The sequence below is a fragment of the Gymnodraco acuticeps genome, unplaced genomic scaffold (genome assembly GCF_902827175.1).
Source record: "Gymnodraco acuticeps unplaced genomic scaffold, fGymAcu1.1, whole genome shotgun sequence".
NCBI classification, from domain to species: domain Eukaryota; kingdom Metazoa; phylum Chordata; class Actinopteri; order Perciformes; family Bathydraconidae; genus Gymnodraco; species Gymnodraco acuticeps.
This window is the reverse complement of record NW_022990647.1, coordinates 991,802-1,017,748: the sequence shown is the minus strand read 5'-3', so window position 1 is coordinate 1,017,748 and position 25,947 is coordinate 991,802. Positions and strand designations below refer to the sequence as shown.

Below are 25,947 nucleotides of genomic sequence, written 5' to 3'. Positions count from 1 at the left end.
ACAACTGACCCGTCATCATACATACAAGTGCACAAGCTGTCATCTTCATGTGAAAGGAAAAAAAATCCTAATTATGACTCTAAAGGGGTTGTCCAAATTAATAGTATTAAAAGCGACCCAGATGAGAGAGCGAAAAAAGGGGAGTTGAGTCATGCTCCGTGTATTGTGCCGGTGTCTCACTGCAGTTGCGACCACTTATTACACTTCCTATGTTCATCAGAAAGAGGAAGCTCATTTCAATTCTTACTTGCTGCAACACAAATTAAACATACTTCACAACAAACCAATGTATATGAAACAAAGTTTATTCTTTATTTTACATATCTGTACATAAACATTTCTTCCCTCAAATAAAGTTTCTGATTACAGTAGGATGAAAACGATATTAACACACTTATTCATTTAAAATGACTTGTGTCAGAAAATCAACATTCACAAAATGTCGAAGAGCAATTAGAGTGAACGTTACCAAAAGCTACAACTCCACTACAAGGCAGGCATGTTTCCTTTACACTCTTTTAGCACCTTCAAATAAACATTTCTCAGTTGAAAACTACCATTTGTGCAGAATAAAAACAGGTCGACTTTGAAATACTTGAAAATTACTGTCCAACTTAAAATGGTCTGAAGAAGTTAGTTTCCATCTGTACAATAGAGTTTCTTTTTTTCTCATGACTGACTTTCTACTTAATTTTTCACTATTATTTTATTTTTTCCCACAATTTTTGCATTTGACAGTTATAATTTAGTGGCGAATGTAGAAAGTTAAAAAGAAACGATAGCAAAGCAAGGCCGATCACTGCACAGGAAGCTGGGTACAGAATCCATGACAACACACAATCAGTTTCCTTTTTCTCCCAGGAAGCAGGAAGTGCTCCTCCATCCTTAGCGCTGGGAGAAAACCACAGAAGCTTCTTCTGTGCTGCTGCTGCAGTGGGTTTGGACAGGAAGGGAGACAAGGGGAGATAGGGGAAGCAGCAAGGAGCAAAATACTGGGGACAAGCGGGGGGTTTGGATCGACACGGGGCAGAGGTGGAATGGCCAGAGGGGGAAAGTCTGGTTTGAAGTGGGAGCTGGGCAGGAAGGGGGTGGGGGGGAGGGGAGAGGGGGGAGGGTGGAGCAGGGACTGGCATCTTATTTGGATAGGGTCCTCTCAGCCAAATGCTTCTGTTGGCTCTCAGCATGCCTGGAAAAAGAGAAAAGGTTATTATACATACAGTTATAGAGAGGATAAGACTGGTGATGTGTTTATTCATTTTGTTGTGAAGAAAAAACCCAAAAGAAAACTCCCCAAAAAACCAAGCAAATAACAAATACATGGTCCTGCTGCACTACATGCTCAGTAAGCGCACTAAATCTGTGACTAAAAATATCTATATAACAAATGCACTATTTACTTCTGTGTGAGTTACTATTTGTTGAAGGGATTCCCCAAAAATGTCACACATGAAAGTGTTCACAGGTTTTAGGGACGACAACTACAAGTGAGAAAAAGGTTATTTGTGCCTTTTTGTGGTTTCAAGGTAGCTGATAAACAGCCTCAAGTGGTGGGACACCTTTGTAGCCCACTCCTCTTAACGGCTTAGCAACTTCAGACCACATCAGCAGATACTACTGTTACAAATATAATTCTCTGAGTTAGATTTTGGATTATGTCTTGACAAACAACAAACTAATTTGTATTTTTGCTGTTTTAATACTGGTAACAATACGTTGTGAGTTAGCAAGTTACTGTTTTAAAAACTACAATTTAAAGCAGTTTTTGGGAAATAATGAAGCCTTTCGGGAAGAAATGTATGAACTCTACACTTAGGAACAGTGGGAACAAATAGGCTTGAGGTTGAGAACCACAGAATAGGAGAGTCAGAAAAAGTATTGAAGTTGGTTTGGTCCTTTTTTTAAGAGACTTGGCAATAGCAAACATATATTATGACTATGTCTTTCCAATCTTCAAACAAATATGTTTCTTGCCATACCAGAAGAGTAGAAAGAAAGGTACATGCAGTGAATAAGGTCCTCATTAAATGCCTCATCACCTGGTGAGGTCCTCTATGTCAACCAGCATGGCATCTTGCTCCATGTGTAGTTCATCCCGAATCAGCAGCAACTGTACAAGCTCCTCATTCAGAGCTGCAGGCGCAGATAACATGAGGAAGAATATAAACGTCATGTCAGGCTACAGACTTATTGGAATGACAAAGCAGGAATGTATCTACATCATATATGTACAATATGGAAATACTTTAAACACCACATATACTGTGACGCTTATCAATAGATGGACAATATATCTGCATGAAACCCTACCATACTGCCTAAAATCTTTCATTACGTGTTGATAAAATGACTCACAAAGCCATCAAACCCATAATGAGTATTGACACTCGGACCACACAAATGTGATTGTTTTCACATCACATGTTTTTCAGCTATTGTTTCTCCTTTTTCCAGAAAATATGAAGCACACACAAAAGACATTTGAAAGGGAAAGTCTGTATGTAAGTAAAAATCAGCTTATGACTCTGGACTCATTGGGGAATTTTGGAGCTGGTTAATGTTAGCTGAGAGATTATTCATCCCTGAGTAGCAGGGTCAATGCTCAGTTCAGTGCAGTGACAGTAAATACTCACAGGGGAAGCTGTGACCTGGTAAAATTCTATGAATTGTCGAACATAATTAACAGTACTTTCACATCCACTTAGAAAGGTAGGGGTCAGTATGCATGTTCATGTTTTTCCCCATTTGGTCATATCTGCAATTGAAAGTAGAGGTCAGTAACTCGTTGTATGTGTGTTTGTGGTCAACTCACTCTCGATCTGGGAGTGCAGGTCATTGACTATAACCTGGAGCTGTCCCAGCGTCATGTCTCTCAAGTCGGTGGGCTTCAGGCTTCTTTTCATTAGACACTCACTGATGTGAGGCATGTGTGGAAGCTGCCAGAAAAATACACACAAATAAATACATATTTATGCACAGGTTAAAACAAGGTTAATCTACAAAAAAACATGTTCCTGCTGTATGACTTGTGTTTCACATATTTACGCAATTCCCTTTGTAGACATTTGTGTTGAATTATGTATTTCATGCAGCAAAAAGAGCATGAACTCATGGATCTTTTGTCTTGTAAAATATATAGACATGAATAAATAAGAATCCAAAAAACCATTAGTCTGCTGTATTGACAGAATCTGTTGACAGACAATTATTCAACAACAACTCCGATAATCCATCGAACTTTTAAATAATGTATGAAGAAAAACTGCCAAAAATTCATTGGTGCCAGATTCTCAAAAGGGAGGTGTGTTGGATTTTTCTCTCAAGGAACTGGCGCTGTTATCTTTTACAACTGTTCTGACATTTTACACAAAGTAATTGATCTATACCTGAAAAAGAATAATCAAAATGTGTGCCCCTGTCCCTCCTTTGTGTTTTCCTTTGTATTTCATGTCCCCTGTTTGCCTCTCTGTGTGTATAAGACTTGTTCCCTCACCCCTAACCCTACCAGCAAACCTGCCTGCATTCAGCTCATCACCACTTAAGTAAACCAACCCCAGCTCCAGTCTTGGTGGTATGCTCTAGCCAAGATATAATATATGTTTGAAGGAAAGTGTTTATTGTGTACGTGTTACCCAAGTGAATGCTAGCTTGTTTCCTGTGCTTTGTTCCTGTTTTCCTGCCTGCCGGCAATCGCTGCCCTGCTTCCTCTTCCTGCCATGCCATCCTGACATTTATATCCATATATTTCCTCTTTCCTCTGCCAGTCATCCTCTCATCAACCCATAGCATATTACTACTGTAGAAAGTTTGATTTGAATCATGAGGTCCTTTTTGTTTTCTGTTGTTTTTATGTGTAACCAATGTGCTGCAGGTCTCCCTTGAAAAAGAGATCGTTGATCTCAATGGGATTTTCACCTGGTTAAATAAAGGCTACAAACGACGTTCTGTGTTTTTGGATTTGGTCCTCTTAGAAACAATTCTTAAAAACATAGGCATGAATGATCAAATAGGCTTTATGATTTGGAGCTGGGAACATTTGGAAAAAGTCCAGTCTCTTGGCTTCTCCTGATAACGCATCTGATGAAACAAAAAGGAATCTTACTATTTCTTTGTGTTCACAAGTGTTCACAACAACGTTTAGGGACACTGTTAAGCTGGGGGATTCCAAGTATTTAAACAAATAAACAGCACATGAACTTAGTGAATGTGTAGAGCTGAAGCCAGTAGTGATGCTGATGTTTCTCATATTAGAAACTGGAGCAGGTTTTTATTAATATCTCATTTTTAAAATTACAATCTGATTTCCCTTTCCCTTTATACTGGAACTTTGAAAATGTGTGATCCAAGACAAAGGTACAGCAACAACAAACGGTGAGAATAAACACATTACTCCTTATGAGTGAAAATGAAAGGCTTCTGTTTAATGTAGTGCTTAATATTGTATTGACTCCAAACAGTGACTTTGACAACGTATTATGTTCTCAGTCAAATTTGGAGTGTCGTCACAACATGGAATAACATTAGGCGTTTGCATCAAATTGGCAGAGAGTTTGCCTGTTGTTTACCAGACTCTCCTTCGATCAACACGCCCATCCATTCTACATTCTTTCATTTTCCCTCCCACTTTATATCCATTATTGACAAACAGTAGGTAAGAAAATGTGCACGCTCTGTTATTGCATGTGCTACACTGAGTGATGTCATGTCTCACCCTTCTTTCACTTTCACATTGGCTCTATGACCAACTGTACTAACGGTAGCCATGTGTCAGTTTCAGTTTCGAGGGACAGGACAACGCACACGTGGCAGTGGACCGAGACTTGGCAAAGAGATAATTGTGATGTGAGAGGAGATTTGAGTAGGAGAGCTCAGAGACGATGTTCATGACTCAACAGGTCAGTCTTCTGACTGCTGCTGCGTAAGTTTCTGGGATCATTCGTGCAATCTCAAATCACTGAGTGAATCTTTAAAGCAGCAGAATCTCCAGCGATGACTCAATGTCAGATTGAGGAACTGCACCTACCTCTGATTGAAGTTGAGGGAGAGGATTGCGGTTTTACAGTAGAATCTGAATAATTTCCCCTTTCTTCTCGCGATTACTTTACTTTTTGTCAGTGACTCTGTGTGTACAGATTTAGGAGAAAAAAAACTCCCAGTACACAGGCTAACAGTTGGATTCAGGCTTATTGAGCGGGCCGAATTCACTTCATTTTTCCATTGACAGTTACTTTTGAACTAAACTAAACCAACAAGAGTGATTGGTCTTTTGTAGTTTGATATATCCCCCCATGTTTCTTTGCTGTTCACCTATGAATTATCTTTTTCGTCCTTCTCTAATTGATAACTCTTGTTTTTGCACTCTGTGTCTGCTGTAACACTAAATATGTGCCCACTGTGGGACTAATTATATTATCAGATTAACTTAAGTATTTAATCAGTTAAGTTAATAAAAAGTAGTTTGTAACAATACATTTTCCTACAATTCAGTTGTCAATGGTTACCACAACTGTCTTATCTGGCCATTTGAATATTTATCCATCACTTAAAGCTATTATTTAAACTATTTATGTATTACTTTGGGCAAAGTATTCTTATTGTTCATCCAATTCTTTTAATAAACTTGTCTTTCAAAAGTCTATCAATATTTTTAGCAAGTTTTGTCAACTGTATAAATGACCTATAAATTCAACTACTTAAACAATACTTTAGCTATTTATTTTAACATTCAATCCTTACATTTAAGCTAACAATTGAAACAATAAAACCATTACTTATAGCTATATGTTTCATCTAATTCCTTATTATAAATCTAACTATTTGGATGACTCTTAGTTAATAATTTCAAATGGTTACCCTCTCTTAACTGAATATTTATTGAATATATCTATTGTTTTTACGTTATTATTTTTGATTTGTCACTTCCCAAATCATTTTAATGCAATTTATGGAGCAATAAGTGTTTGTTGAAGGTGTAATCTTATTTGAATTTGCATATGCTTTTAATAATTTATCATTTCAATTTTGTTCCCACATAGTTAACTACTTCACAATTCCCTACTACTACTACTACTACTATTACCTTAGTACCCCTTAGTTAAGGATCAGTGTTCTGGGGAAGCATTTAGCACATGTAACTTTTACAATTGAATTGATCTCTAGTGCTGAGGCCATGGCAGATGGCTGGGTCTTCAATACATCTTATTATTCACTGTCAAGATGTCACAGCAATGTCTTCCGCCTGCAGAGCACGCACTGCTATATCCCTAAACACTGAAGTCAATGCTCTCCGCCGTATGAATTATAGATGGCCCCGGCCGAGCTGCCCCTCTCTGCACTTCTGGGTGGATATATAGTGTGTGTAAATCTGACAGTGCGGGTGTGTTTGCGTGTGAGCTCCTGAGGAGGCAGTGAGGCAGATAGAAACGGCTGAAAAAATTATGAGCTGTGTCGTCATCACCTTCCTTCCTCTAAATGGGCCGAGAGGAAGAAAGCGAGGAGGTGGGGGAGGCTTCCTATGATATCATCAAAATAAACACATGTGACCTGTTCTGCTCATACTCATATGTTACTGAAACTCAACCCACCAATCTATTCCCACTTTGACTAATCAACCAAATAATGGATATCTTTTGAAATTGAATGTCACATGATGACCACAATATGTCTTAACCATAACAAAACAAAGAGAAACAGTTATACCGTATGTATTTTATACATCACATCTGGTGGATCTCTGTTCCAAATAGCCATCTTAGTTTATTTAAGGTGAACATAGGAATGTATGACTTACTCAGAGGCTAATTTCAAAGCCTTCTTTGTAAACAATAAGCCTTGTTTTTATACTATGGTTTTATAAAGTTACTTATGAGTAACTATAACAAAAGGATACACACTGTTTCAAGCTTTTGGGTTTACTTTAAACTATCATCAGTAACAGTAGAGGCGTTAGAAAACAACAAATAAGAAATACAAAGTTCTCAAAGTGTTTCTGACCACCAGGCGAATGTGAAACCAAAGATCACACTTCTCTCCATCAACTCAGAGAACAAAAAGGATTGGCTGGTGAAAGTCACACATTCCTCCCCATCTAGTCACTAATTGGGATTTTTGATCAAAACAGTGGTTTGCCGAAAACTGATTAGAACCATAAGAAAGAATCAAAACAGTAAAGTTTGTTGGTTGTCAAATCTTAACAATGAGCTGAAAGATGCTATAAATCTCAGTAGAGCTGAGGGAAAGGACAGAGCGAATTCTCTGGAAGTTAGTTCATCACTAAAACACACCCCTTTCACATACAAGTAAGTAGTCAGTTGATCCATTGTTAATATGAAAATACTGATTATAGTTGCTCAGGTAGAACCAAATGCTTGAAAACAACAACTATGCCTATTCTATTATTATATTCATTTAAATCAGTGGATTTAATGGTCCCAGTTTTTATATTGTGTCACGTATTTGCATGCTAACATTATCTTTTCTAAATATACATAAATGAATTGTGTAATATGTGGAAATACAGGAGTCATATAGAAAATAAGACTAGGTATTTTTTGGCAAAAGTTTGCATTGTTAATCTGAAACTTCATGGTCAACAGCAGTGTAAATCTGGTACTGACCAGGTCGGCCACAGGTGATTTCTTGCGGTTCTGTTTCTCCACCTCCACCTGCATCTTGGCCATGGGTTTGGCCATAGCCAGGGCCAGCTTTGCCTCCGCTTGCAGCTTCTTCTGTCGACTCACAAAGTCCATGTCCTCCAGAGACTCAGAGTCCTCCTCTGTGGTGTCCCTGTCCGAGTAGGACGAACTCTGCTTGGACTGCAGGGAGGACAGAGGAGGAAGAGAGGGTGGAATTAAATATGGAGAAGACAATGAAAAGGGAATGAGAACGAAAAGGAAAGACAAGAAAGGCCAGGTCAGAAGATTAATATTGATGTATTCTTTGCATTTTCTTATGTAGATTTGACAGGAACGTCAGTGATGGGATGTGAGGAGAGCGCAGATGAACATGTAGGGTGGTAATAAGTCTCCTCTTCTCCCCCTCTTTCTGTTAAATGTGTCTCAAGCTGGCGGGAGGTTAATGTGTGCAGTCATCCATGGCCATGGCGAGCGTATTCCAGTTCACCTCTCATTTGCTGCTTGTGAATTGGTTAACGGGCCAGAAAACATGATCAAAGACATTCATAGAGCAACTAAACCACAATCTATCCATGTGATTCATAATGAATACCTCCCCCGTTTCATTATTCTTCAGTCTAAATTTCACTTCCTTACGATCAGATCTCTACCCTTTAACCCTTTGACACAGTCAGCCCTGTAAATCAAAAATTCCCAATTCATAGTCATTTCAAGATTTAAGTATTTCTTTTAAATCTTGAATTTTGGATAAATGCTATCAAAACTCTGTGTAGGCTTCAAAGTGCACAAATGGACACGGTGCATACCATGGGGGACAGAGGAGTGTCCAGACTGGTCTCTGTCTTGCTGTCGTCTGCATCGCTGTCCTTGTCGCTGCCGCTGTCGTTGACAAAACAGATCTGTAGGTTCATCCCACTCTGAAGCCTGCAGGGAGAGATGTTCATATTAGCATAAATGCAGATAAGAGTCACGTCAGGTCACAGTGGGCTCATTCTGCAGTCATCGACTCGGACAGCAACGTTCACAGCTCAGCAGCCAATACAAATGACCTATGATGAGTTCAACAAAGTGCTTTGCCTCAATAAACGATTTAGAGTATGCAAAGTGAGCTGTGTACGCTATGAAGTAGTGATAAAGAGAGAAAGAAATGAAGACAAATTGAAAAAAGATCCTAACAGACACAAGCTACCTTAAACCACCAGAGCAAAGTGTTGGCAGAGGATAGAATTAAAGAGGGCTTTTGTTTTTAATCATCTCCCCTCTTTCTTCAATAAAGATCGATCCAGGAAGCCTCCGGTAGGTCTGATCCAATCTGCCTGGGACCGGTGGGGGTGTCTTTGTGCCACGAAGCAGCAGAATATCACTAAGTGTAGATCCAGCCCTCTGTGGATCAATAATCTGCTTATTCAATGCAGTAATTACAAACAGAGGTGATTGATTACACAGCATCCAATCAGTCCTCGTTAAAATAGGGCCTGAGAGGTTTTGTTTGGGGTAGCAGCATTAAAAACCTCCAATACAACCTACAAAACAATTGCATATATCAGCAGTAGTATATGCTATCCGATAAGTAGAAATAATCTGCAAACAGAAATACCATGGATTCGATTAAGATAATTTTTTATTAATATCTGAAGATAGACAGGAAAGTAGGAGAGAGAAAGGGGACTGAGTCTTGGTACATGAGAACTTTATCTTTTAACTATAATTCACTCAGTACATATCTTGGTGTGTACATTATTTTACAACCACACTCAAAAATCCAGAATCAGATGGGCTCTGATACAGTGTGTGAGTAATGTTGGTAACTCAGACAAGCATTGCACACATTACTGTCATCTTACTTTTTCCAAGTACTCATCAATGAGGCTTTAACCACCACTATCAGTCATAACAGCACTATTGAGGAATCCACGTGATTCAAATCACAGGAATACAAAGAGCACTGGAGTGTTTACAGGACATCTAGTTCCAGTAACTTACAGTGTAGGAGGTGGTAGTAGCATCTATGTGTGTGTGTGTGTGTGTTTTGAGAAGTGAGAGCTTCATGGTCTGTCTGTACATGGCTCACTCACACTTCACAATTCCTCTCTGCTTCCTGTCATTCTCTTCCTCCATGTCTGTTCTTCCTTTACTGGTACACAGTCAATCATTCCAAGAGCTATACCCTAGCTCTTGGAATCTTACACAATGTTTTTGTTTCTTTTGTATGCTGCTGAAATTCATGTATCTTTGGCACTCAAAAACGGCTCTTAACTTTGTGGTGGATCCCCTTTCAGGACATCCTTCGTCACGGAGATGTGACCACAAAAAATACCTGAAAACCACCGGCCACAGTTTATGTTTGAGAAATAAGTCAGAGGTCTTACCGTGAGGACAGGCTTGGTTTGCCGCTCTTGCTGCAGCTGGTGTAGATGCCCGGCCCATCGTCGAAGAAGCTGCCCAGAGCCAACTTCTGCCTGATCGACTCCCTCTCATTCTTTTGGGCCTGCAACAGAACATTAACAAGATAAGGTTACTCTTCATGGTCTTCTTGATAACCTTTCACAATAAGGTCAAGGTGGTAGGGATTACAGTAGTTATCTTTATCAAAGATTCTTGTTGTCATGGCACGTCAAACCAAGGTACTTATAGTTTACTGGCATGTTATTAAGTTACCCCGCACATTCTGACAATCCAAATCTCACGTGGCAGTATATTTATAACAGCAGCCTGATCTTAATTTACAGTAAGAGCTTCAGTGTCACCATAACAAGCTCTTATACAAAGTGTGGAGTCAGCTGGAATACTGAAAAAAGGAAATGAAATATCTGAGTAGGGATCACCTCAAGTTGGTGGGGACTAAAAGGCACAAGCAGGGGGTGCGGTTGGGCTCAAAGAACAACCAGGGAGGGCGCCACACACACACACACACACACCACACACACACACACACACACACACACACACACACACACACACACACACACACACACACACACACACAACACACACCACACACACACACACACACACACACACACACACACACACACACACACACACACACACACACACACACACACACACACACACACACACACACACACACATCACACACACACACACACACACACACACACACACACACACACACACACACACACACACACACACACACACACACACACACACACACACACACACACACACACACACACACACACACACACACACACACACACACACACACACACACACCACACACACATCTCACACATCACACACATCTCACACACACACACACACCTCACACACATCTCACACACATCTCACACACACACACACACACACACACACACACACACACACACACACACACACACACACACACACACACACACACACACACACACACACACACACACACACACACACACACACGGTCTCCTAGTTTACATATGGTAAACTCCAGACACCTGTACTACGAAGCTGGTTCAACCTAACCTGGATATGTTTGAGTTAGCCGGTTGGCCTAATATCCAAAACATACGCGCTCTCGCTAAACGGTACTACGACGCGGGTTATCAAGTGGATCGCTCAAGCCAGCCGTGTCCTATCTAGTTAGGTGCACGTTCACATGAAAGGGGTGGTATTTGGAGCATTCGACCAATCACAAACATGGAGAAGCGTACTGACAGCTCAGCGTCATACTTCCTGAATGAAAAGTCAACTATAATATTAGACATATGAAGAAGTTAAACTTTAAACATCCATGACTTAAACACTTTATCCAGGATAAAAGCCACAGAGCTGCACCTGCGAGGTGAATACAGCTGGCAAAAGAAAAAGTGTTTGAATGCATACATTAACAGGTTTATGATATCACTGCCCCGTCTAAAACACGAGTGGATCTGACTTTAATTACATTTGTCTCGAGTATTTTGTCAACTTAATGTGTTGCTTAAAATAATACTTCTGCATACAGTATGTGACACTGTGAGTGTTGCACGGCCAGATACGGCTTAGCTGACTCAGATAAGAAAATATGATACATTATGAAGTGATATGCCGCGGACTGTACTTAATGTTACTCTGATCCGGTTACTTATGTTGTGGCAGATATTTAAGTAAGCTTTCTTAACGCTAATGTTATAATAGTCAGATTGCTCTGAAGATGGAGGTGATATTCTATTAATGTTCACGTTCACACAGTCGCTGATTTTTGCCGGCCGTCTTTCCTGCGACGGCAGCTTTTCTGTATTTCCTTTCTCCTGTAATATGACTTGATCGCTTTAAACTCCGCACACTGAGCTCTGATTGGTCAGCAGGCAGTGCTTTCACTGAGTTGAGCTCTTAGCCTGCAACCTAACCTGGTCCCGACCAGGTTAGCCGCTAAGCATAAGTTACCATGGAGATCTAGCCTGCTAAAAAGAGAACCAGCTTCGTAGGACCGGAAAGCCGGAGTTTCCCCTGAATTTAGCCGGCTAAGCGAAAATCATGCTTCGTAGTATACGAAGAGCCGTTTCACACATGCTTAAATCTGCAAGAATTCCAAAGTTACACAATTCCACGGTTGCTCTCGCTTGGCCTCCTCCCAATCCTGAATTCCTAACTTATCGTAGCTTCAGCTTTGGCAGCACTTCACACACGCTCACACACACCAGTGCCCATAGGATGTCTTGTCTGTGCTGATAGCAGGTAAACACATCCAACTGAGGTGCAAACAAATAACAAGCGACTGTTTCTAATCAAATAGGAATGGGAGTTAAATTCTCTGAGGCACTTTCCACACATGCTTCTGCCGAACACAAGCATGCAAAATGAACACGACTTGGTAAGGACTTTTTTTTGTAAAAGATCAGACACACAGTCAGTCCAAACACTGCAGTGCTTTTGTCACTATACTCACGAGGCCTGGAGGACTGAAAGAAAGTTTGAGAAGAGATCATTTGACATGATTGCAGAGTTTGTTCTGCAGGGTTGGTTGTGTAGGGTTTAAAAATACTGTGCATCGACAACATTGCACTATATCCACTGACAAATAAACTTAGGGTAATGTGAATATACTAGTGTGACACCTCAGAGGGCCTTTTTTCCCAAAGCTGGGATCTACTGGTTTCAATACTTTCAGGGTGTATGAGGGGTTAAACCATGTTACACAAAACCCTTGGCCATTCACTATAGTTTTGCTTTGTATCTCTACTTTCACTGTTTAGGTGGGAGAGCAATCCTTTCTCTATAAAAATGTGTTCCTTTTCAATTATGGCCCCTCACCCCTTGCTCCCACATTCATCATTCTTCCTTTCTCCACTACCTCTCTTGCTCATTTTCTTCACCCACCTGATTAAACCTCCCTAGTCTTTATCTCTCTTCTTCTTTATCCCAAACTCCACTCTTCTCCTTCCATCTCCACTTCTTTCCATCCGCCTAAGGCCTTTCCTATTCTTCCATCTCTCTGCTGTTCGTTTTGTTCTTCCCTTGCTTATTACCACTGCAGCTCTCTCCCACTCGTTTTCTCAACTCCTTTCCCTCTCTCTCTCTGTCTGTCTGTCTGTCTCTCCTGAGTGCAGGCGTTGGTGAGAGTGCTTTCACCAAGGACAAATTAACATAATCCCACTCCACACAACAGCCCGCAAGACACACTGGCACTGGCACTGGACTGGACCTGGCACTGGTCCTTTGTGTGTGTGTGTGTGTGTGTGTGTGTGTGTGTGTGTGTGTGTTTGTTTGAAAGATAGCCTATTGAGTCAAGATGAACACACTTGAGGATTTCTATGAATTGCTTCAAAAGCTCAACAGCAGCCTGAATGATACAGTGCAGCAGACACACATTTATGTACACGTACAGAACTCAACGACGACACAGCTAACACACTGTCAGTCACGTTACTCCACAGATCAGCTCCTCCGAGAATTGTTTACAGTTTACTCCCCCCATAATGTGAGTGCTGAGAAAAAAACTAAAATATGCAAAAGCTGAGGGAGAAGACATTCAGGAAGACTCAGGGGGTGTTTTGCCTCAGAATGCTGCAAATGGCCTCATCACAAACTTTATAGCTCAACAAATGAATGCAAGACCACACACACGCACCCACAAGGCTACAAAATCCATGAACAGTAAGAGATAGTCTTGCATTTTCCATCCGATGATATGGTTGAGACAGTTTATACATAAAATATAAATGGTTTGAATGATGAAAACAATGATTTAAAATAAACAATACTTTCATTCACTGATCCTGGTAAGCTCATCAGTCCTCAAGAAAAACATACATATTGCTATCTTCGGATAATATTTGAGATGTATTTATACAAACAACACAAGGACACACACTTGCACAAAGCTGCTGATGACATGCAGCCAGAGAGCAATGTTTCATCGTAGCGCTTAATACTAATCCTACTATTGATGCTTATTCTATCCAATTACATTATGTCACAAAATCAGGGTGACATTTATTAGATGTTATTTTATTTAGTCTATACAATGTTGATGACCAGTTTATCTTCCCAAGATGACGTCAGTAGGTTTACCAATATCCACAACCAAAAATTACTTTTCACAATTATACCAAAAAATATATAAAACTAAGAAAAGCAGCTATTCTTTATAATGCTGTGGCAATGATTTGCTATTTTTTTTTAACAGACTATCAATAACGCAATAATGATCAAAATAGTTGCCAATGAATTTTCTAACGATTGGCTGTTTCAGCTCGGAGTCACAGCCTTATAGACTTAGTGACCAGAATGAAGTTTAGGCATAGTCAGGTTGAAAAGTATTGTCACATGTGAAATCGACTGTAATACTTCAACTTCTCATAAAAAAGGAGGAATAAAGCACTGCTGGTCAGACGTTACCATTGGTCGGCAGTTGGATTTGTATGCAGGACACCATCTTTGCATCCGACACCTGCCTGACAAACCAACATCCTGTCTTTGTATTGACATCATCTGTTATATGGTATGTTTGTATTGTGTGCTTGTGTTGGTGACTGGGTGGGCTGTGTGTGGTAAAACAGTCATCATGGAAGCCCAATAAACCATTTACAAAGGTGTGGAATAAGCCACTGAGCGGCGGATGTGCGAGATGGGTAGCATACAGGTCCTGCCTTTCCTTGCTATTTCATCAACCATAGCTTACTCTATCTTCTTGTCGTTCTAATTTACATGTGCTATTATGTAAATCTCAATGTTATACCTTTATTGGAAGTAAAATAGATGAATTATTAGAGCCTTTTTATGCAGGAGGCAATCAACTCCTGTCATGTTCACAGTTTCCACATGTGTGCTCCTCATCCAGGTGTGACCTCACACAATTACAATTTGAGTTCAGTGTGAATGAAATGCAATCTTGTATTTCATGGTCCAAAAATAAACAAACTTTCTGCTCCTTTGATTGGCTCACTCACTTAAACTGACATGCATATGATGTTAGTGTAACCTTTTGAGCACTTTACAGGGTCATTTTCTCACTAGAGCTTCTTATAAAACGGTATCAAATCATGAGGTGGCAAATCATACTTTCACATAGACATGAAAATTGCAGGATCCATTGCATTAACATTGCATGTGTAAAGTGGAATAGTGAGAGAGAGACAGAATGAGTGACAGTCTTAACCACATCCCTCATTTCCTGGCCTTGAGCGCCAAATTAGATTGGAGGGAACACAATTGGGGTAATTTGTGTTTTTCCTAAAATTCACAAAGCAATTTCCTCTGCTGGAAAACCCTCATTGACAAAGACATTTTCTCCTCCACTCTACAAAACACCCATTCACCCACAGATCTCGAGGGTGCTTGTTTTGAGCCCTGAAATCTTCCCTGAAAAATCTTTATTAGACAAGGGAGATGGATTTAATTATCTGTGCTAACAAATAGCATATTCTGCTAAAATGCTGGCTCTTGTGGCCAGAATTATTTAGTGGTTAAGATCCGAGATCTGATCTCTGTTTGCCTACGGATTTCTGTCCTGTTCCAAAACGCCAGGTCCAACTCATCTATTAATACTTCTTTCTTCCTCTCTTTTCACAATGAAGGCTTTTCACTTGCTCATACCTCATTCCATGTTGAACACAGGAACCAACTGTGCTCTGTGAACCCAAACACATGCGCACATGCACACACAAATACCAGATATTGTAAATCAGGGCTATGAGTCTATTAAAGTGAACCAAGAGTGATATGCGCAAGTGCGTTTGAAAGAATTGGAAGACTACATTGATATGTTTTTCAGGCCTGACAGTGAGCCGCCGCTGAGCTCACAGCTCTACAAACAGATACAAGGTCACAGTGTCTCCTGTGTGTGTGTGTGTGTCTGTGTCTGTGTCTGAGTGTGTATAGAATGTGCTGAATAGCTTCACAGTTCACATAGATGTAGGCTTTGGTTGGATTAAAATTGAATCTAATAAATGTATGATCTTTCCTTGATTAAAACAAGACCAATTGCATAACTGTTAACATACAGTTGTCAGTGAACATGGTAAGACTGGAAGCAGGGGGGAAGTGTTCAACTATTCCTTTAGAGTATGCAGACTCAAAGTCCATATCCTGTGTGTGAGACCTTCTCTCTTTCCGTGCTATCTGAGACCTGTCTGTCTAGGCAGTGCAACATTCCATCCCAGATAAGGCACCTGACCCCCGACCGCTCATGTAGTTCAGCCTCAGGTCAGTGCCAGGCTGTTCCTGTCATTCAGATTGGAAGAGAAAAACTCAGCAAGAGGCTGTATACGAGTGTGTAAAAGAAGTGGGGGAGGGTTTTAGTGGAATAAAAAAGAAAAGGGAGAGAATGACAAAGGGAGGGAGGAGAGATGAGGAGCATGAAGTGGGTTTAGACAAGACATTGGATCTCCAAGTGACATTCGAGCTTCTCTCTGTTAGAAGACCAGACTATGGATTTGTGGGAAAAGATTCAGTAGAGGAATCTGTTTTTTTCTCCCAAAGACTGCAGCAGATTTGAGGCTAAAAGCCTTGTTACTCACGCCATTATGTCATAGCTTTGCCCAAAATATCTAACCACTTTAATACCCAAACTTCAAGCATTACGTCAGTCTAAGTCTTTGAGCTATGTTAAATATAGTACACACAACACACTTTTAAAGTAATATCGATGAATACGCTTTTAACAGCTAAAAGGGCTCTTGAAAAAAAATACCAAAATCTGCATTTGGCTAATTAGCAGTTTAGCAGAGGTTCTGGTAGAGAATCTCTAGACTGAGCACTGACTGACTGAGTTTCTCCAGCTTTGAGTATTTCCGAAAGCTAAGGTAACCTGCTGCTGGCTGTAACTTCATATCAAAGACATGAGAGCAGTATCCATCTTCTCATCTAACTCTCTGAAATACATTTTGAACAATAAGTTGATTTATATGTGGCCACATATTTGGCAGACACTGTCCAAACCATCAAATTAAACATAGTTACATGTCAGACCAAAACTATTCCACATCCATTGACCACATTGGTTTTTCCAGTAGCCCTCAGTATGCTTTAGTTTAAATTAATTAGATTTATAAACCACGACGTGGTCCTTTACCTCTTTGTAGCCATCATTGAGGATGAGGCTTGACGTTCGCCTGATGACATCATCCACTCCACCAAATCCATCCATATTATCCAGCGCCTCCCTCATCTTCCCTCCCTCCTTGTCTTCCTGTCCTTTCCTCTCTACTCCCCAGTCAGTAAATTAGTCCAGACCAGCTCTTGGTGTATCCCAGTCAGTATGCATCATATTCTCAGCCAACACTCCCCTGCCATGGTCTGACAACACAACATTTTAAAGGAAACTCTACTGCTCTCCTGGTGCCTTCTCCTTGTCTTTCTCTTACATGTTGTGACACCGTTACTCTCCCACTCCTCAGCACTTCTTGACTACTCCACTCTCTCCTCAGCCTTTCCCACAGGACTGTGAAAGCACAATGGTCAGAGGTAAGGCCCCTTTAGACCCTCCCTACCTTCCACCCTCTGGTCAGGGCGGCCTCTCACAGCCAGAGTGAGCAACCGAGAGGGAGAGGGTGAAACTCACACTGGTGTTTTTTTTCCCGTTTTAACGCCCTGACGTGAGGACAGCAGCTGTTCACAACCAGTTTGGAAAGAAACACCTCAGCCATGGGATAGCCACAAATGTGATAGTGTGTGTGTTTGGGGCAATGTACTTGTGTCGATCCTGCCCGTGTGTGTGTTTATATGACTATTGGTGTGTCTGGAGCCTCTTCTGGACACTATCTCTCTCTGTCTGTCTATATTTATTCTCCCTCTGTTACACTAAGGACTCTTCTTAGATGTTTTTGTCTTTTAAGCTTCCTAACCCTCTTATCTGCAATGGCTTACAATTCTGTGTATGTTTTTCAAAAGAGAGATTAACTTTAAATGTAGATTAGCCTACATATTTTAGGTGAAATGAAATGTGAAAATGTGTGTGTTTATCTAACAGAGGAGGTAGTGTGGTTCTTTCCTACTAAGGTAAAAATAGGGCCCTGTCTGGACTCAAAAGCCAGCAGCCCCGGCCAGCTAAATAAACCCTGACAGAGCACAATGGACCATTAGCCTGGCTCACAAACACTTATACACACAAAGTCACTCACTGAGATACACAGAGATTGCTTGTGCCTTGTATCAGTGACTTACATTTTCAATCTGAGCTCTCTACGTTGTGTAATGATCTCATCTTAGCGAGACGTTATCGACCCGTGACTCATATATTTGTCATAGCCGCCCAGACAGAAAAATGATGTCCACATATGGCAGCAGAATCACACAGCAGGGGAACATGAGTTCACACAAACCATCAACTGGTTACACACAGAAATGTGAAAACAATTTCAATGTTCAAATTTAAATGAACTCATAATTCATATGCACCAAAAGAGGGGAAAGCATTACTGTGGGTTGCAACTACTGATGATTTCTCTTGATTGATAAGCTATCTGTATTTTATTCAGGCTTTTACTATGCAGCCAGCTTGTATTTCTTCCTTTAAAGTGCAGAATTCATTATGTATTGCAGTGGTAGTGCCATTATTTAAGCAATAAAGTCAGGTATTTTATTGATGTATGTGTAGTTATCTTTAGTTAAAGGCTAGCTTGCTGCATGGCTGGGATGAAAAATGCATGTAATTGGAAACCTACTATTATTTCAATGAAACAGTAGCTTAGCATGTAACCTCAACTATACATATAGAGTGAATTCTTCTTAACATTTTTTTTTTTAAGCATCAGTCATCCACCTAAAGACCGAGTCAGAGGATGAAGCATTCTAAATAGTCAGAGATGATCTAACGGGAAGACAGTGATGACAAATAAGAGATGAAATAGAAAGTCAAGGACAACCGGGTTAAAAAAAGAGTGGATAAGACAAAGACAAGAGGCAAGAGAACTCCAATGAATACTGATGCACATGAGTCACATTCATTTGTTACTCTGCCAAGAGAGAGGAGACGAAAATAACAAGAGGGAGAAATTCAGAGATAAAGTCAGTTGGGAAATAACGCATTTGCATGATAACATCAAAGATCATCTAAACAGAAGCACACACACGCGCACACACAGAACACACACATACAAAACACACAAAAAACACACACAGGGGTTCAATGGAAAAACAGGAAGTGGGTTTGATTCAGTGCTGATCCCTAAGGATTATGGGTAGAGTAGAGCGAATTGTCTGGCTGTTTCCTGAATCCACCCTCCCTGGACTACTGCTGAACACACGCATGCAAACACGCGCACACACGCGCACACACAGACACACATAAAACACTGAAGGGTGGGGTCTGCCCCTCTGATTCTCATTACTGAGGCTGACTTCATAGTGTAGGTGAGGTCAGTGCTGAATCAAATGGGATAGGAGGATGAAAGGGAAGGGTGATCCATGGGCAATGGCAAAGGGAGTCTACATACACACACACTTAGTTCAAGGGCAAAGACTGGGGATACTTTCAGGTGCATATTTGAGATACACACACAGGTTAATTCTTCTGATGCTTGACTGCCGGGTCAGCTGAGAAACAGCGAGACAGAGAGAAACAGCGAGAAATAGAGAGAGACATACATGCACAGAATGGCTTATTGTTCCAAGTGAACAGAGGGTGACTGTGGGAGAGAGGGTTCCTGGCACCTCCTGTAAGCCCGCGATCCAAGGCCAATGGCACTGTATGTGTGTGTGTGTGTGTGAGTGTGTGTGTGTGTGTATGGTACGAAGACACCTAAACCTGTGATACACTCGCTCTTTATATCAGCCCCAATCCCTGTTTGTTATCAGGTTTCTGTATCTGTAATGTCTATGGTTATACAGTATTATAACACCAGATCAAGGAACTGTGGTAAAGACTCACAAGATCTTATTTTGGAAAGAGGAGGAAAAGAACGGGGGCTGCTACCATAGCAACGTGGTAAGAATTTCTCCATGGCGATGCTGTGTGTTCCAAACAAATTGGGCTGCAAAAGGGAGCATGAGGCCACCCATCAGGAAGTCTGCTAACTCACACAGAGCCCGGAGTTTGAGGGCTGACGTTTTGGCAAATTGTATAATATTAGATCAAAAAGTTTGCTTGCTGCCCAGCAAATCTCTGATATATGGGATAACCATACTTCACTGCGCAGTCTCATATCATCTTAGAAACAGCACTTTCAAACTACACTTGTGTCTTGTTTGTGTGTATGCTAAATATGACAATATGTAAATAGCATAATACATTTTTGAATACATAAGTTCATGATATATAATCTTTTGTGTTGACTCTGTTCTCATAAGTTTGTCTGATTCATTACGATGACCAGTTTAAGGTGTTGTTTGGGGAGTGTTTGGATATCTGTGTTATTACTTCAGAGCTGGACAAGGGACATGTTAAACACAGCTTAACAAAATGACTAGAGACCATGGATGTAATTTTGGAACTAGTTATAGGAGTGCTTTTCAGTCCAATAATTGTTTTCATAGCTTACGAGTTAATATCCTTCTCATGCAACTAATAATGAACCTGACCTTGTTTGCAGTTTGAGGTGTCCTGTCATCAGATGTCTCTTTCATGATGGTGTATTATGGGAAACATTCTAGAGTGACTCTGGACAGAGTGAAAACTAGGTCTTTGTTGTGTTGCATTTCTTTTTGGGTCATAAACAAAAATGTACAAATGACACTGTGTGAAGGACTTTACATGCCAAAACTACTTCCTGGCAAACTAAACTCATTTGTTATTGTCCGTATTTCCATACTATATGTTTACTGTCTCGCCTTATTGATCTATTCTGTAACTCTACCACGATCCATCAATGGTATCTACTCATCTGCTGGTCCCCATTTATAATTCATCGGGCCACACCTCATTTACTGTGTCACAGACACCAGAGCTCTCCTTCATTCCTCTCTAGCCAAGCATTACAAACTGCTCACAGTTGTTGAGGGTAAATTGAAAATACACATACACAAAAATACTTTGTGTGACAATGTTCAGCATTCAATCAGAGCTGTGAGGCCTTGGCATGCTCACAGTCTTCCTACGGGCCAACCCGATACATCTCCCCATCACCCTTCATCCTGCTGGTAGTGCTGCTGACAGCAATACGCCGCTGCAAGATTTATAGATTTACAGGAGAATCTGAAAACAGGATGACATATTGAGACCTCAGACTGTAGAAAACACACTGCATGCGTTTAGCTAACTTAAGCTTATAAATGAACTGCAGCATCAGGATGTAGAGGACAGCGATCATAAAATGTTCTCTTGTTGGCCGCATGGTTTATTTGCTAAACTGACATGGCTTCAATTTATAGATGGTTTTGGTTGACAATGGGTCAAATGGATGCTTTATTGGTTCTCCCAGGGTCAGCCTGTGACTTAATTAACTAATGGCTTCTGACACTAAGTGAGAGCTCACCTTAAACATGATGGGGTAGGGAAAGACATTCAATATCGCAGCCAAAGACAGAAAGACCAGGACCACATCCTAATTAAAGCAGAGGAAAACAATGATACTAAAAAACAGAGATCGCCTTAAGACATGGACTGTCCCACAAGACCAACAGAAATACAGGGACAACACCCAGCATGCCGCACTCTTTTTCCACTTCGTCTGTTTACTCCCTTCCCATATTAACCCTTAATTAAATCCCTTGTTCCATCTCCTCTATGATTCATCTGTTCTTTCCCCCCATCTCGCTTTGCCTCTTTCTATCCCTCCATGTGTGTGTGTGTGTTTGTTTTATGTGTACGAGGGGCGCTGGCTGCCTGCTGGTTGCCAGGTTACCAGTCTAATTGAGGGGCCTCTAGAGAGTCACTGCTATCAGAGTCTGAACCCTCTGTTCTGCTACCCACTCTCATTCATTCTTATTCGTTACATCTTCCTGTTTCTGGTACATCTCTTGCATTAAAGCCACCTCGGCTTAGTTCACTTTCTTTACATCTGTCGACAATAAACTTCTTTAACTGATATCAATAATGTTTTCCATCATTGCTATGTATGATCTAATTTCCCTCAGAAGTAAAGTATGTATATGGCGTTCTTATTTAGTTAATTTACCTCAGCCTGTGTTGCCAATACTTCTTTTGATGATGTTTCATCTCTGCCTTTCATCTGCTGTCTCCACTAGCCCTGTGGCGTCACTTTTCTTTGCTTATCTGCTGCTCTGCTATTCTATCCTGCAATCTTTCTGTCACTCCATCTAGCTTTTATCTTCTACGAAACAAGGCAGCAAATCCTTATCCCATTACACAACTGGTCCCTTACCCACACAAGCACACATCTACCCTCCTGACATGTAGAAGTTCATTTTTTTTGGGAATGATTTTAGTCTTTTTGAGGTTTTATTACAGCAGAAACTAGAGACCTGAGGGCAATTCATTTCAAACCTAATCTCCTGTATTGGGGGCATCAGACAGAGCTGACAAGAAATCTCCTTTTATAAATGTTTATAAAGCCAGTGAGGTAAGCACTTGCACTCTAACTGCAAAACTACACACAAAATAGCATGTTCCTATGCATTCACAACAATGCTTCTACATTTAAACCCAGGGGAAATGTTGGAGAATGAACTTGGACTCGAGTTTTCATGTTGCATGTTGATTAAACACTTTAAGTGCCCATCCATCTCTGAAGGACCCTCATGTCTCCTTCATCAGTTTCTCTGCAGCTTTTCGTGCATCACTCCCTGATTCTTCTACAATTGTTTCCCCCATCAAAAGAAACTCCATTTTTCCCCTTGGAGGCCTTCCCCATATTCAACTCATTTCATCTGCCTTTCATCTACCTCTCTGCTTGTTCCCGCTCTGTATCTCTACTGCATTGCAGACTTTCTTTCCCAAGCAGCGCTGGTTACAGAAAAAACAGATCTACAGCTGGGATGCAGTGCTTTCCTTTAATCACGACTCCTTCATTCCTCCCAACTCCTTTTTAGATTAAGTGGAACATTGCTTTCACATGCCCCACCAGAGTCACACAAACTCATACACAACATGCGTGCACACATTGGCACAACCCTTTAAGCAACCATTCACATTTAAATTCTCCATTTCAATATGCACCATACTCTCAACAATATGCATCTCCTGCATACAACTCACAGCACAGAATACACTTGCACCCAAAGAGTCTATTCACAACATTGTGAACTTGCAGTTACATGCACACCTCATGCCTTCTTGACATGGATTGATTATGCTGGATGAGGAGGAGTAGGAGGGGAGGACGGACATTATTCCCTTGAGTCAACTGCTCTCTTAGCAACCAGCCAGCCATCAGATTCACAACACAATCACCTAACCACAAAAGACAAACTAATACGTCTACACATGTGCAACAATGTCCTAGTTTAAATGTGACGATAAACTCAACTGAGGAGATAAAACATGATATTCCTACAATCACAGGAGCTGACAACCGCAAAATCAGCCTCCGCTTGTGTCTGTCAAGACGGCAAAGACATTGACAATTGAAATGAATGTATGTGATGTGTCATGAAGCTCTGAGAACTACCTTGTAAGAACAGTTTTCCTGGTGGACCATCCTTCACAGCATCCTAGAGCGAAGCTGGCTGAGCTTGGGGAACGGGAAGAGCAGCGGGACAGGGATAGGATTCCCAGACCTGCAGTATTCCAGCGGAGAGGAGAGGAGGGGTTCTCACCCACTCTTCGATCCAAAGTAACAATTCAGTTCTTACCCTCTGCTTCCTATGTCTGTTTTCTGTTGTTTTTCTGGTATGTCTGTTTGCTAAAACTGAATGACAGGGTCTGATCGCTGCTTCCCCAAAGCTGAAAGAGGGAGGGGAGCAAGAGAGAAACTGGAGGAGGGGTGTGAGAACGGGAGAGAGAGAAAAAGAGGGAGGGAGGGGAGCAGTAAAGAGCAGAGTACACTCCCCGGTTGCCTTTCTCTGTCTGGTGCGGACAGAAATGGGGGAGGAGCTGTTGGACTGAGTGTATGCAGAATCGGCCATTGGCGAGAGGGGACGGTGGAAAAGGGAGGGAGGTTGAGGTTGGCGTGGGACAGGGTGGAATGTCATTCTGCTGGATTGTAATGCCGGAGAGGAATAGGGAGAGAAGGAAAAGGACAGAAGAAGAACTTTCTTAACCTTTAGCTAAATCTATCTCTGTGCTGCATGGATAGTCAAGAAAGATAGGATGCTGCGATACAAAACAATTTTGTAAATGTCAAGTTTGCATTAAATGTCATTGAGCATTTAGTCTACCATGGCCACTTATTCAAAATGTAAACCAACATTTAGCCAGTTTTAATAGTTTGATTCAGGCCAAGATGTATTCACTGATGTGTGAGTTTAATCTTTGCCTCACTGTGTTTAGGTATGTGTAGTACGTGGGCTTTGCATACATGTACATCTTCCCTTCATTTTCTATCTGTCTGTAGGGCTAGAATCTTAGTGGCAGATGGCCCGTCTTTAATCCTCACGCAGGCCAACCTACTCAAATAATCTCTCCCTTCCCATCTCCCCATCTATTCCTCTCTCCTGACCTCTTTGCATTACTGTTTAAATCCCTTTTTCTCCTGAGTTATCTTTTCCTTTTGATCTCACTGAGATGTAAACATGTGTTCTCCCTTTTGAGATTTTAGAATTGGGGCATAATCCCAGATTTTTTCCCATTTTGTCTGGTCTAGTCAATTTAATTTATTTAGCAAAAAATAACAACAACTGCCTTTTAATTTTACACTGTACAGTATTCATTTTTCTTTATCTTTAAATATCGGTTCGAACTCCGCCCCAAAAAAAACGGCACAAGCCTAAAAAGAAGATATCTCAGAAATAGCAACACATAATGCTGCATAACTCTATGTCTATAAATGGTCCGATAACAGACAAAAACTTATTCAATTTCCCAGATATCCATGTTTTATTCTACTGCACAAACAGCCTAGACACAGTTATATCCAACATTGAAATAAAGCACAAATAATACCTAACCATTATGTTTGAGAAGTTGGACTCAAAATGTTTCTTTTATATTATCCCACATAGTTTCTAATCACATCGATTAGATGTTTCATCACTAATCAAAGTACAATTTTTTAAATGCCTTTTGTTCGACTGATGGTAATTATCCAATCCTTTTAGCACAAATCCGATAGTTATTTTCTTGAACTATCGAAATGAAAGCAGTGGAACAGCGTTGCACAAGAATGTGGGGATTGTGGCATCCTGCTGTGATTTACATCTGTTTCAACTTTCTATATATTTTTTAGCCAGCTACCTCCTGTTATCTCAACCCCCCCTTCATGCTAGATCTCTCTATCCGATATTGATCTCTGCTGGGTGACCGTGCTTTTCCCAATAACACCACTCTTGGGTTTAATGACCTGGAAGTGGATCGATGAGCTCCCAGCTCTGATCTCTCTGCTGCACATCACTGGCTCTGATGGTGCCCATCTGGGGCAGATTGGAACAGGGCCCATCCCGTCACACTCACATTGGATATAATTATCTGTGCATGACATTGGCCAGCGATAATCGTGTTTCTTCTTACAGTGGAAGCTACCAACTGGGCCACGTTTAAAGCATTCTTAGGCTTATGAGAGTCGACCGGCATATAGTAAGCAGGGAAAAACAAAAAGTGGCCGAGAGATTTTAAAGTGGCTGGTGAACAAAGTCCACATTTTTGTTGGATCTTTTGTACTATTTAATGTCTATGTTGTGTTTCTGTGGGATATTTGAAGTTATGCATTAGCCAGTATACTAGAAATCTAATCAAATAATAGTTGTTGTATATTTGGTGTCTAGTCTCTGCGATTGAATGAGTCTCAAGAGAATTTTAATAGACTTATAGTAAAGTATTGTTGGATTAGCCCATTCACGTGTAAATCAACATCCCAGGTAAATCATTAGTGTCCTTATT

At 40.8% G+C, this 25,947-nt stretch overlaps 1 protein-coding gene across 5 annotated transcripts in view; it reads right to left on the bottom strand.

Moving 5' to 3' along the window:
- Positions 1-287: 287 nt before the first annotated feature.
- schip1 (schwannomin interacting protein 1) overlaps positions 288-25,947 on the bottom strand; it is a 220,838-nt gene continuing 195,178 nt past the window's right edge. For 3 of the 5 annotated variants that reach the window (XM_034229412.1, XM_034229414.1, XM_034229413.1), the window contains 6 exons: positions 10,001-10,119; positions 8,438-8,555; positions 7,614-7,811; positions 2,810-2,933; positions 2,037-2,130; positions 288-1,186 (listed from right to left, as the gene is read on the bottom strand). In XM_034229412.1, the coding sequence (XP_034085303.1) occupies positions 1,135-1,186; positions 2,037-2,130; positions 2,810-2,933; positions 7,614-7,811; positions 8,438-8,555; positions 10,001-10,119 (705 nt within the window). In that variant the 3' untranslated portion in view covers positions 288-1,134. Of the gene's footprint in view, positions 1,187-2,036; positions 2,131-2,809; positions 2,934-7,613; positions 7,812-8,437; positions 8,556-10,000; positions 10,120-17,148; positions 17,589-23,581; positions 23,917-25,947 lie in introns of those variants that run through there. The other 2 variants (XM_034229416.1, XM_034229415.1) reach the window with 2 other exon arrangements.